The sequence below is a fragment of the Sphaeramia orbicularis genome, chromosome 10, assembly GCF_902148855.1.
Source record: "Sphaeramia orbicularis chromosome 10, fSphaOr1.1, whole genome shotgun sequence".
Lineage (NCBI taxonomy): Eukaryota > Metazoa > Chordata > Actinopteri > Kurtiformes > Apogonidae > Sphaeramia > Sphaeramia orbicularis.
In genome coordinates, this window is record NC_043966.1 from 22,096,899 (window position 1) to 22,108,353 (window position 11,455).

An 11,455-nucleotide genomic window follows, 5' to 3' on the forward strand; every position below is an offset into this window, starting at 1 on the left:
GGTCGAGGTACAATATATAACGCTAACTCTTGGGACTTAGGTACCATCTAGTGGTGTTAGAGTGTAGGTGAAACTAATATATGATGCCAGTCATGAATACCCCCTGCTAATACCAGTCATAGGTTTTGCCTGAAACATTAATTTATACACATGTCTTCAATCCAACAGAATCAAATGATAAACTTATAGGGAAAAGGAGGACAGGAAGAATACAAGATAGACACAGTCTTAAAAACACATTGATCTGCATCGTGTTCCGAAAACACTAAATAAGGGTGCTAAACATATGACGTAATTTTCAACGGAATAATACAAGTATAGACACGGGGGTTTTGTCAGCTATAAAAAATGTGTCAGCTATATTTACAACAAATTTTGTCTATTTGAGCTAATAACGTGCTACTGTGAGTCAATCTGTGTTCAATGGTGCTGTTTATATGTGTCTATTTGCTTTCATGGCCTTGCAAATGAGTCCCAGCCGATGTTATCACCCTGTCTTTTTTCTAAGTGGTATCGCCCTCGGACTAGCAGAGACAGCCAAATATTTGACAAACTAGCTATCGTTGGCTAGCGAGCTAGCTGGTTAAATAATACACCGTTAAAAATCGTTTTACTTAAACTTGAGTCGCTTAGGTGTATGCTTAAGATTTAGGTTTCCGTATAAACAGGATGTCAACACCAGCAAGGCGACGTTTGATGAGAGATTTTAAACGGTAAGCGAAAACAAAACAACAGACAAGTAGCTAAAGCCTACGTTAGCTTCTCAAGCTAGCTTTTTAGCGTCTGCCCAAACGAAATTCTAAACTACAGCGATATCAACTGGTAATACTAATAATAATAAACACGACGCTTGTTTCAACATTTCTGTCTTTGGTGATGATAGCTGTCGTCAGCAATGGGTTATATTAACAAGGTAATTCATGGTAGGGTAGTGGCAGGTAACGATATTCTTTAAACGTTACTGGTAGGGCGCTGACACCGGCGGCTGTAACCCAGGTCAGTAACGTAGATATTGTGCAATTTTAAGATCACTCATCGATTTTCTGAATATGGATCGCAGGCTATCGTACTTTTTTTTTTAGTAAGGGAGCTATATGTCCCTTAAATACACTTAAAAGTGCTTATTATATTGGAGTGATAGGTTTTTATGTAAAGACTTTGCTATCGGTACATAGTAATCCACAGTCAGATGAAACGTCTGGGATATTGTCGTATCTAACTATTGTAGGTAACTAGTACATTTCCTCATTTAAGTGTTGTCCCAATTCGCACTGATCTAGGGACCTTATACATATGGGCCTAAATAGATCTTAATCTAAGCCTGAGGATAAGCAACCATCTGCCAAGCAGTCACAAAAAACCCTCAGACACTCAGTCATGGCACATGGTTTCTTATCCCTGATCTACTGAAGGTTGTAACTATGAAGTACCGCTCATATACAAGAGGTTTCTTGGTCCCTTGTCAGAATTAACTATTATTCTGTTTTTTGATAATCTGACCATATGAGTTTGTAGGAGATTTGTATACATTAATTTTGTTTTTCTTTTGTTTTTTTACATGTAACAACCAAATATATTATTGCATGTAGTACAAATTTTAACTTAAAGTTTACTGATGGAATATTGTCACAGAAATTATTTTTAGATCTTTACATTAGTATATGTTTTCCATGTCAATAACATAAATGTTTGCCTTATAGTGTATCTTTAAACCCTGGAGGAGTGTCTGTCAATATGAAATCTGTTATCTCTCTGTCCTTCAGTAAACAATTGCTCTCCTAGATTCAAAGACATTGTGTTTATCCATTTTTGATTTACACTTTTAAAAGCATTTTGTTTGGTCCTTTGTGCATTTACTATATTTTTTAGGCTCCAAGAGGATCCTCCAGCTGGAGTTAGTGGGGCCCCTTCAGAAAACAACATTATGGTTTGGAATGCTGTCATTTTTGGGTAAGCTGGTCTTTTTTCTTAGCAGTTGTAGATTTCTTGTTAGTTGATAGTTTTAGAAATCACTTAATTCATTTTGAAAGTGTTTTCTGCATGATATTTGCATGTGAAATAGCTGACAGTGTTGTAGTTTTTAAAATTTGGGATGTAAAAATATTGGCCTTTTTGCTAATTTATCCACCATCTGTTTGTCTTTTAGACCAGAGGGAACACCTTTTGAAGATGGTAAGTCCTCTCTAAAGCATTAAATGAGGAAAAATAATTTGTCTTCTCAATTATAATCTGATAGTCACCTGGCGAATACTCTGAAGTACTGTAATCTTTTAACTTATTAAAATCAATATCTTAAAAGTTGTTTTTTTTAACTGAAGTGCATATGCAACAGAATGCTGTCCAAAAATCTAATTATGCTGAACATAAATCTGTGTTTGTCTTAGTAGAACATTACTGACTTGTCCAAAGTATTTGATTGCCTTTTACAGATACGTGTTTATAACATCAACAAAACAACCAGTTAGAATTGATCCACATATTGTATATTATAAACTCACTGTACTGCCATGTTGTTGGTGATGTGTTTTATGTAATGCCATCATCTCTTCCTTTTAGGAACCTTCAAACTTACCATTGAATTTACAGAGGAATATCCAAATAAACCTCCAACAGTGCGATTTGTTTCCAAAATGTTTCATCCAAATGGTATGTGTTTGATTTCCTGGAGTGGATACTTGCCGTTCAGTAGCAGTGACTAACAGTTACAACATTTACCCTTTGTTTATCCACGGAAAAAGTGACCTGCTACCAGATATTCCATCTAATAAAAGTAAATTTTTAATGTCATTTTACAGTGTATGCAGATGGAAGCATATGCTTAGATATACTTCAGAATCGTTGGAGTCCAACCTATGATGTCTCATCTATCTTAACTTCAATACAGGTAATTTAATATCTGTTTGCAGTTTAATACTGGCTATGTTCACACTGCAGGTAAAAGTGGCCCAAATGTGACCTTTTTGTTCATATGCAACAAACGTGCAACACAGATTGCATTGCCTCTTCAGTTCAGATCTAGGTCACGTTCATATGTGGTCGTAATTAACATGCGGATCTGATCTTTTGCAATTACCTTAGTCTATCATATCAGAATGCATGTAACTTTTACATCACTCTAGATTGAGATTAATCTCAAGTCTGCACCAGAGGGAGAGATTTAAATACAACAAGTAGTTAAAATGTGCTCAACTGTAATCCTTGACCGCATTTAAATGGTATTTATACTTAAATGCAAGCAATAGTATAAATGCAAAAATATCTTAGAACATTGATAAGGATAACAATTATACAGTTGATAATATTTAAATACTTTTGCTTGAAGGTAAGGGTTATAGTACACAACTGTTTCTTGTGGAGTATTTTCAGTGTATGTAATGTTAGTATTTTTACTGAAGGAAACTGAATGAACCCTTTGAAGACCACTGCTATGTGGCACAGTACTGGACTGTGGCCAGTTCATACTGGAATCTGATCAAACGAACAAAAAAAATCACATGTACAAATACATGCAGTAAGTCTGAAAGGAGCACTAAGCCTGGCAGTGTAAACATAGCTATTTGGTGTTAATAGAATTAATAAGTGTGCCAAATGAGAAATGCTGCCAACAGTCAAATTATGTATAATTGTGATGACTTGTGAAGGCTGGTATGTCATAATGCCAGTCAATGTTGATTAGAAACCTAACCCAGTGTATTGTTGGTTGTGTATTTAAAGTCTTTACTGGATGAGCCAAACCCAAACAGTCCAGCCAACAGCCAAGCAGCCCAGCTGTACCAGGAAAACAAGCGGGAGTACGAGAAGAGGGTTTCTGCTATTGTTGAACAGAGTTGGCGTGACTGTTGACCCCTGTTATTGTTCATTTATGAACAGTGTCCAGCCCAGAACCATGAAACCACCGATCAAGAAAACTGATCTCACAGAAAAACAATGACACATCTTTAAAATCCTTCTCAGTATATTTGTCCCATAACTGTTGCTAAGTTTGTAAGCTGTTGTGTTGTGGCATTCACTCCTGACGAATGCTATTGTTGGGCAATAGCGTATGTTTGTTAAAAGTTAATGTACCTTGTTATATCTGGGTTACTTGCTACATGCCCCAACTTTTTTTTTCTTTTAAAAAAGGCAACAGCCAGACTCTCAGTTGTCACTTTTCTACCTGTTTATTTAGATATGAAGTAAACTGGTTGAATCCTACAGTGACAGTTTACTAGATTTTGCTTGCTGTGTGGTTTGCTGTGTAGATGCCAACAAGTCACATTTACAAAAAAAATAATAATGGGTGTTTCACCTATTTCAGTGGGCTCACTTACTTTCTTTGCCTTTTGAAAGCCTTTCAGGGGGATCAGTTTAACAAAACATAACCTGGCATGGACGTTTATCCCTCTGACAAGTTGTCAACTCAACAGATGCCTTTGGGGGTCTTTTTTCATGCCTTTGATTTTAAGAACTGCTCTAGATATTGGTGAACATGTTTGTCCCTACTGTACACAGATACAAGACATTTAAGACCCTTTCCTGGCACTTAACTTTGTTTTGTGCACACTTTCATAAAGCTGACATTTAAAGGCTGTGTGAGAACATTTGTATGCTATTTTACAATCTTACAAATCAGCTGTCATAATAGGCTGAATATACTGTTTAAATAGGATGATGTCTGTTTTCAGATTATAAAACTTTGCACTGGTAACCCATGTAACAAACTGTACATTTTCTTGTAAATAAAATAAATATACATCAGTTGTCTGGACTTTTTTCAGTACAAAAACTGTCCATCTTAAGCAAATTCAGCCTGATGAAGGTTATCATTTTTAATTTATTCACTTATTACAGCTGTGAAAACAAGCAGACAAGTTAACTGTACTCACATAAACCAACACATCTGACATTTAACAAAGATCACAGCTTACAGTTTCCATGTGAGGATTTTCTAATCATGAATGCAGCTCTTGTAGAAGGATCTGCAGGTGTTATTAGAGCAAACAGCATTGCAAGTATTGCTGATTACAGATGTATCACTACAGTGAGACTGGTATGAGCACCTAGTTACAGTTGGATGTTAATGCCTCTCTAGTTCTGGTCTTTAATGTGTCACAATGTTCACAAACGAGTAGTGAAAAGCTGCATTTTCTGCCAGGTTCCCCAAATAGCCACAAAACAAACCATGTATATTGACAAAATACTAGTGAATTTGTTTTCAACTCAAATAATTGAAGAATCAGAACAAAATACCACAAAGCATGGAACACAATCTTGTGCAAAAGTGAATCAAAAATAGGACCAGTGGAATGGCAGTAGACAAAAAAAAAAATACTTTTTCTGAATTGCTTTGGCACAATTCTCTAAAGATATTTTCTAAATTTATACAAGCCTCCAAACCACTGCACACTTGTTGAGAGGGAAACTTCTAATTCTTTTTTTAAACAAATTTCTAATATAACCACACATCACTGAAATTATTCAAGTTGAAGTATTTACAATTTCTCACAATTACTAATTGAATAAATCTTGTTGATCTTAACAGATTATGTTGCTTGCCAGTCAAACAGGTTTACTCTAGGGGTGTCCAAACCAGGTCCACAAGGGCCAGTATCCTGCATGTTTTAGATATTTCCCTCTTCCAGCACACCTGGTTCAATTAATGTTCAGCTCATCATCAAGCTCTGCGGAAGCCTGATAACAATGTAATGGCTTACAGGTGTGCTAGAAAAGGGAAATATCTAAAACATGCAGGATACTGGCCCTCAAGCACCAGATTTGGACACCCCTGCAATGAATTCTGTCACTGTGAGGGTGTCGCTCAGCAGTTACGCATCTACAAATTTCATAATGGTAATATCTATTGTTTTTGGTAAGGTCTGTAAAATCGGTTAGATTCTGAATCCAATTGAGGAATTATTTTCTGCATGGAGGAAGGAGGACAAAACAGGAGCGACAGATGTCTGGTGAGGTGGGAAATGTGAGAGTGCAATCGTTTACTTGTTGAAATCGACATCTGAATATCCTTCAGTCACAGTGGCTAGACAAAATATCGTGGGATTTAATAATTGTTTTTTCTGACCCACTTAATCCTTGGGAGGGTCATGGAGGTACAAATTAGACTGATTAACCCATTAAGATGCATGGAACATGGGTGGTGGGAGGAAGCTGGGATACCTGAAGAGAACCTACACAAACATGAGGAGAACATGAAACCACACAGAACAGCCCCTGCTGGCCAGTACTGGGATAAAAATCATAGTGCAGATGAAAATGTGTCAAATGAAATGTAGATATAAGGAACGCTTTGCAGGGTCCAGTGCCATACTGCCAAAACATCTAAAAATTTTGACCCCTGTCATTTCCCCAACGCCAGCTCTCACCGGAGGGCACTAACCATTTATAAGAGCTACAAGTGAGTTACGGTGTTGTGCTCCTCTATATAAGTTGCTTTGACAAATGCACTGTACATCAAGATTTGAGAGGGTTCTAAGAAATGGGCCAAAGCAATTAAGAAAAACTGTAAAGTACCAGTTGAAGTACTTTTCATGGCAAAGGAATGCAAAAACTGCAGGGGTTACCTGAAAGTGTCCTTTATTAGTGTGTTGTACATATGTCACAAACAAGTATTACCAAGTATCAGTTACACTTGTGTGTGATATGTTATAAAGTTCAAGCCAATGACATGTTTTTTTGCTGCTGTGCATGCTAATTAATGTGAGGCCTGAGGTTTCACAAGCTCGTATCGTCCCACCTGTCCCTCCTGTAAAAGCTGACCAATGAGCTGGTCTTTGTGTACTTTCCGGCTCACAACAAGGAACCGTTGTCTTCCCTGCCCATATGACTTGCTCCTTAGACCGTATTTCTGGGATATCTGGTGGATCTGCTTGCGTTCATCATTGGTGAGGTCAGTGGAAAAGCGGAGATCGTCCTGACGGTCGGAGCTGGCATAGTTACGAATGATGTCCTCAATATCACGCTTGCTGAGCTGATTTCCAGTTTTATCTGTGTCCATGCCCAGTCCTTCTCTGGAGAACTGCTCCTTGACTTTGATAGGTTCTGCGATTCCTTCCCCGTCTCGGCCCAGACCACCACCCTTCCATCCCATTTTGCGGAGTAGCTGGTTTCCGATGTTGTCCTCTTTAATTTCCTGCTTCGTGGCCTCCTCACCAGAGCGAGCCATAATCTGGGAGCGTGATATGGCATCGCTGTGACCCTCCTTCCTAAGGTTGGATTTAACCACAGCCTGTGTCTGTCTCAAGGTGGCTAGAGCCTCTTCTGCTGCAATGTGCTTCACAATTTTCTTTGGACCTATTCCTGCTGCAACATACTGTCCTTCCAAATAAACCTCACACCTCCAACGATGATCAGGCAGAACTGTGAATTTGTAATCTGCACTCACTTTATTAAACTGAGCAGTATCATTAATAATACAGATAGCGTTGTCAGAATTCTCAAGGATAACCAGTTCACTAAGATGCTTCTTTTTACCACCCAGTTGTCCAAAGCGTCCAGAATCTGATTGATTATTTCCTCTGAAGTACTGGGACTGTTGTTGCTGCTGCTGTTGCTGCAGTTGTTGTTGTTGTTGTTGCTGCTGCTGTCGTGCTGCCTGGTTCATACGAAGTTTCCTTACCGCCTCCTCGGCCGCTGCATGCTTTGAGCTCTTTTTAGTACCAGTTGCCTGTGCCACCAGCTCATCTTGCAGAAAGACACTACAAAGCCAAGCACTGTTAGGTAGCAGGTCGAACTTATAGTCTATTTTCATGCGATTGTAAGCTGCAGAATTGTTGAGTATGCAGATCGCATCGTGAGCATTATCCATAACCACAAACTCAGACCAGTGTTTCCGTTTGTCAGGCTCATACTGCCCTTTAGAGCTTGGTGTCGGTTTGTCCTCTGGGTTTCGAAGTGCAGGTAAAAAGGCTGGGGTTGGGCTGTGCATCTGGCACACAACCATGTCATTGACTACTGAATGTCTGTATTTGCGCTGCACAACACGAACTTCAACTGGTTTCAGGAAGAGTTTCACAGCCTGCTCAGAGGCACGGTCCCTTGCTCCATTTTTACTGCCCGAGTATCCAGTAGCAAGATAAACACCCTGACATCTCAGTTCACAGGCGTAGCCATCTGTGGGTACTTTCCTGTTCTTTGGTAGGTCAGCCTGAGGAATATCTTTCAGGTTGACATAAATATATTCAGGATTGGTCTTACAGGCCTGGATGCTGCGGCTCAACATAAAATTATAGTTTGGCGAGTCACTACCAGTCATAAACATAGGGTCCCTAAAGGCGACGACCAAAGCAGACGCTACATTAGCTATCAGTCTCTGCTTCTCATCTAATGTTGACTGAGATACAGGAAGAGGTTGTGAAGAAGCCCCCGACTGAGAAGTGGTGGGACTGCTCCTGCCTGGACTGTTGTAGACTCTGCTGAATGGCCTACTTGCTGATGGCCGGTCCTGATGACTGTACCCCAAACCTTGACGTCCTGAGTCCCAGCATCCCGACCTGTTTCCATACCCATTGTATCTGTTGGGCTGAGAATAAGAATCTGAATTTCGAGAGGAGTGGGCCTCATACTTGGCTGTGTAGTCCTGCTGTGTTTTTGACATGAAGTTGGTGGCCGAGCCACGGCCTCCATAACCCAGCCCACTCGTACTACCAGAGGAAATGTCTCTGTCCCTATCTCTATGGGAACCCCAAGAGTCAGAGCTGTAGGATGGCACTCTGTCAAACGCAGGCCTCAGAGATGAGGAACCCTGCATTCGACTGGTGCTGCTGTAGGATGAGTGTTCAGAGTCCCACTGTCTCACACTGTACGACTCACTCCTCCTGCGTTCCTTATCATTCTCCTTCTCATCTGCACCACTTCCACAGCTACTTCCACCACTGACAAAATGTACAGGCTCAAATCGGGGTCTGGAACCAAATTTTGACACAGGCATTTTCCTCATGGGCTCCTCTCCTGAAACAGTATGACAGAAAATGAATTAGAAAACAAATTATGGCGTTTCTGAAGCATGACTGCTGTAATTAGTTAGTGTAGCATACTTAATGTGCTAAATGTCCTGTAAAAACTGCAGGGTGATCTTATTCATTTTACATATTATTCATCTTATTCAATAAAATCTTGACAGTGAAATTTCAAAAGATGCAAGACAATAAAAAAAAATGTGAGCACAGATACTAATCCATAAATACCATTTGCTGTAAACAATACCTATTACACTATATATTATGCCATACAAGCCTCTAAAAACAAGCAAATTACATCTTTTAAGGAAACAAAAATACAGCCATTTTTGTCTGTATACATTGTATTTTATTTAAATGCTTTTAATACTTTATGTATCATTTTGAATTTTATTACATGCTGATGCAAATTTACACAAGTAGTTAAAAATGTATTAAGTAATTGACTCCGGACAACTTTGCCGAAAATATGTTGTTTTGTTATAGAAATTTTTATCTAGATATCACATTAGTATCAGGATGTGGGGTTTTAGTCATATCTTCCTGAGACAAAGGAAAGTTTTGGCTTTTTTTACATTAAATCGTCTTGATTGGAAACAGCATAATGAAACTTTTTTCAGATACATATTTTTATGGAAGGTCCTTTGCAGTGGACAGTTTTTTTTTTGTTTTTTATGTGAAGCTGTGAAATTACTGTGCCTTACAGATCACAAACATGCATCACTGGGGTTCAAGAGGACATTGCAAAGCCATACTATTATTGCTTTCAGTCTGACAAACCTTAATGTTTAATATTGTCTTGCTCATCCTACATTCACTGGATATACAGTATATCTCAAAGTAAGTCTACCAACTGTTAGGCTACAAAACTAAAAATATAACTACATAACTTTAAATCAACAATTTAAACAACAAAAAGTGACACATGTAATCTGGTGTATTCATCTCCTGAGACCTATAAAATAAAAACCGACACAAACTCACTCCCATCAGAAGAAGTAGGTCTCTTTTTTGCTTCAGAAGTAGGACTTGGATCGAAGGAGGGCATTTCGCCAGTGTCAGTCCCTTCTGCCATCACCAGCACGGTCCAAATCAAATCCAGGCCATACCTGATAATGAGGCCGAGGATGTAAGTTTGACAGCCAAATGAATGAATCCACACAAACACAACATTTGAACATGAGTTACTATAGCATGCTGCTCTGCTCACAGAGAATCAAAGCACTAACTGTCAACTAACATTACCAACAGAAGCAGCACGTGGCAAGTGTACTACAGTTAAAGCGCCGGGGGGGGGGGGGGGGGGGGGGGGGGGCATTTAATCACTCTAATTTAAATACAATTTAAATTAGTTTAAGGGAGAAAACAGGTGAATTTCGTGTCAACATCAGGCCTTGACAGAGTGACGCAGTAGGCCAATAGCTCAAAAAGGTGCATCTCCGAAGAGGCAATAACAAACTACACATCACATTCAAAAGCCCGTTTATATAATATTCGTTAACTGTGTCGCTTACTTACCTTAAGGTGTAGCCTTTGTTCCGACTTGACTTGTCCTATAGCTCAGCAATAAATAATATTATTATTTTTATCTTCAGCCGGCTATTAGCTTCTTTCAGCTAGCATTAGCTGCCCTGTAGAGCTGCTGACTGCTAGCATTAGCCAGCTAGCTTTTACTAACTCTTCAACATGCGACAGCCGTTTCTTTCTGTGTTCTTTAACAAACGCCGGGAATTATACGAGACGGACATGTGTGTCTGTGTCCTTCATGTGGCCTCTCTCACTAAGACTGCTGGAACTGCATCACAAATCTCTGATGAGCTACAGATATCCACTAGACTAGCAGGAAGCATCCATTTTCTGGTCCAACTACAGTAAAATCATGGCGTCTGTCACCGCACTGGCCCACAATGCATTGCAGCCGGACAGTTCATGCAGCGTGCTGTAACTCAGCTGTTTACATGAGGTTTATCAGCGGCACAAGCGAGGAACTATGAAAACAATTACTGGCACTGTTTACTGTACAACTTACAGAACACCATTTGTGTAATTAGGTTACATATATATATATATTGGACATTGAAAATAATTATTAAACCACGTGAGATTTTATGCAGAAATTCAATATAACAAGGCTTTTGATATTCTATTCTGAAAAATATTTATTTCCAGATTATTTTTAAATATCAGATCACATATTATTTGTTACTTGAAAAAATAGGGGGTTTGTTGACATAAATTCTTTATTAAATTTGTAAATAAAACGTTTTTGTGTCCTCTGTATCTATATTTACATAGAGGAAACCTAGGTAGCTTTACATGTCACAATTATCTAATCAGCCTTTCCAAAGCCCTGTATCTAAACATGTTTGTATCCATATTGAACTTTTTTCCCAATATTTTTGCACATAATTGCACTGTCTATTCTTGACCTTACTGATACCCCGTTCTCATTCTTAGCTCTTGTGTCCAGTCAAGTATAAATGGAGAGCAGTGGAAAAAACAGT

At 38.9% G+C, this 11,455-nt stretch overlaps 2 protein-coding genes across 2 annotated transcripts; one reads left to right on the forward strand and one right to left on the reverse strand.

The window, feature by feature from the left end:
- The first annotated feature begins 526 nt into the window (after window positions 1–526).
- Window positions 527–4,737, forward strand: LOC115426877 (ubiquitin-conjugating enzyme E2 A). Its single transcript, XM_030145110.1, has 6 exons — window positions 527–713; window positions 1,870–1,950; window positions 2,147–2,172; window positions 2,557–2,646; window positions 2,796–2,884; window positions 3,715–4,737. The coding sequence occupies exons 1-6, from the start codon at window positions 670–672 to the stop codon at window positions 3,841–3,843; spliced, it is 459 nt and encodes a 152-aa protein (XP_030000970.1). The 5' UTR covers window positions 527–669; the 3' UTR covers window positions 3,844–4,737.
- A 1,816-nt stretch (window positions 4,738–6,553) lies between these two features.
- nkrf (NFKB repressing factor) lies at window positions 6,554–10,851 on the reverse strand. Its single transcript, XM_030145109.1, has 3 exons — window positions 10,470–10,851; window positions 9,936–10,060; window positions 6,554–8,943 (listed from the first exon to the last, which is right to left on the reverse strand). The coding sequence occupies exons 2-3, from the start codon at window positions 10,024–10,026 to the stop codon at window positions 6,689–6,691; spliced, it is 2,346 nt and encodes a 781-aa protein (XP_030000969.1). The 5' UTR covers window positions 10,027–10,060; window positions 10,470–10,851; the 3' UTR covers window positions 6,554–6,688.
- Between the last annotated feature and the right edge of the window lie 604 nt (window positions 10,852–11,455).

Excerpts from the sequence above, each read along its gene's own strand:
- nkrf (XM_030145109.1), bottom strand. The coding sequence starts at position 10,026 with ATGGCAGAAGGGACTGACACTGGCGAAATGCCCTCCTTCGATCCAAGT. Across the intron at positions 8,944-9,935 it reads ACCTACTTCTTCTGATGGGA|GAGAGGAGCCCATGAGGAAA; the intron begins GTGAGTTTGTGT and ends ATACTGTTTCAG.
- LOC115426877 (XM_030145110.1), top strand. The coding sequence starts at position 670 with ATGTCAACACCAGCAAGGCGACGTTTGATGAGAGATTTTAAACG. Across the intron at positions 1,951-2,146 it reads TGGAATGCTGTCATTTTTGG|ACCAGAGGGAACACCTTTTG; the intron begins GTAAGCTGGTCT and ends TTTGTCTTTTAG. Across the intron at positions 2,885-3,714 it reads CTATCTTAACTTCAATACAG|TCTTTACTGGATGAGCCAAA; the intron begins GTAATTTAATAT and ends GTGTATTTAAAG.